The sequence below is a fragment of the Bison bison genome, unplaced genomic scaffold (genome assembly GCF_000754665.1).
Source record: "Bison bison bison isolate TAMUID 2011002044 unplaced genomic scaffold, Bison_UMD1.0 scf7180017863786, whole genome shotgun sequence".
In the NCBI taxonomy this organism is placed as follows: domain Eukaryota; kingdom Metazoa; phylum Chordata; class Mammalia; order Artiodactyla; family Bovidae; genus Bison; species Bison bison.
Window position 1 is genome coordinate 4,346 of NW_011494358.1, and position 581 is coordinate 4,926.

The following is a 581-nucleotide window of genomic DNA, read 5'->3' on the forward strand; positions in this document are numbered from 1 at the left end:
GAATGCCAGAGGCTGGGGAGCCTGACATGTCACGGACCAGGGCCTAGGGAGATGAGGGAGGGGCAGAGGAAAGAGTGCAGTCAGTGAGACGCGGCCGCGTCCTGCCCACCACCTCCGGCGCCCACTGCTCATCCTCCCCCTTCCAGAAGAAACCTGCAGCAGGAAGGGGACCCCAGGTATAAGCTGCTGCTTGGTTTTGCTTAGATCCAGGGAGAAGGGAGATGACACGAAACGCCAGGACGTGAGCTCTGCCTCCTCCATGTCTCCTCCTGCAAGATACAGGATGGAGAGAGGTGGACACAGAAACCTGGGAAGAGAGGAAAAGGAGGGCTGGGAGCGGGGAAGGGGTGCTCTAGTTTTTCCCTCCACCAAGGCTGAACTCTTCAGGGCACAAACTGCCTTCTGTTCATCTCTATGTTTCTTGAGGCCACCACAGGACATATTACACCGATGGTGTATAACACAGCTCTGCTGATAGATGTATGGATGGTGGATAGATGGATGGAAGCAGGAGATGGGTGGCTGGAAGGCTGGATGGATGGATGCATGGATGCATGGAGGGATGGAGGGATGTGCGATGG

At 56.5% G+C, this 581-nt stretch overlaps 1 protein-coding gene across 1 annotated transcript in view; it reads right to left on the reverse strand.

Moving 5' to 3' along the window:
* Window positions 1-581, reverse strand: part of LOC104983996 (complement C4-A-like) — an 11,460-nt gene that overhangs the window by 3,845 nt on the left and 7,034 nt on the right. The window contains exon 15 of the mRNA XM_010833562.1: window positions 154-307. Within this exon, the coding sequence (XP_010831864.1) occupies window positions 154-307 (154 nt within the window). The remainder of the gene's footprint in view (window positions 1-153; window positions 308-581) is intronic.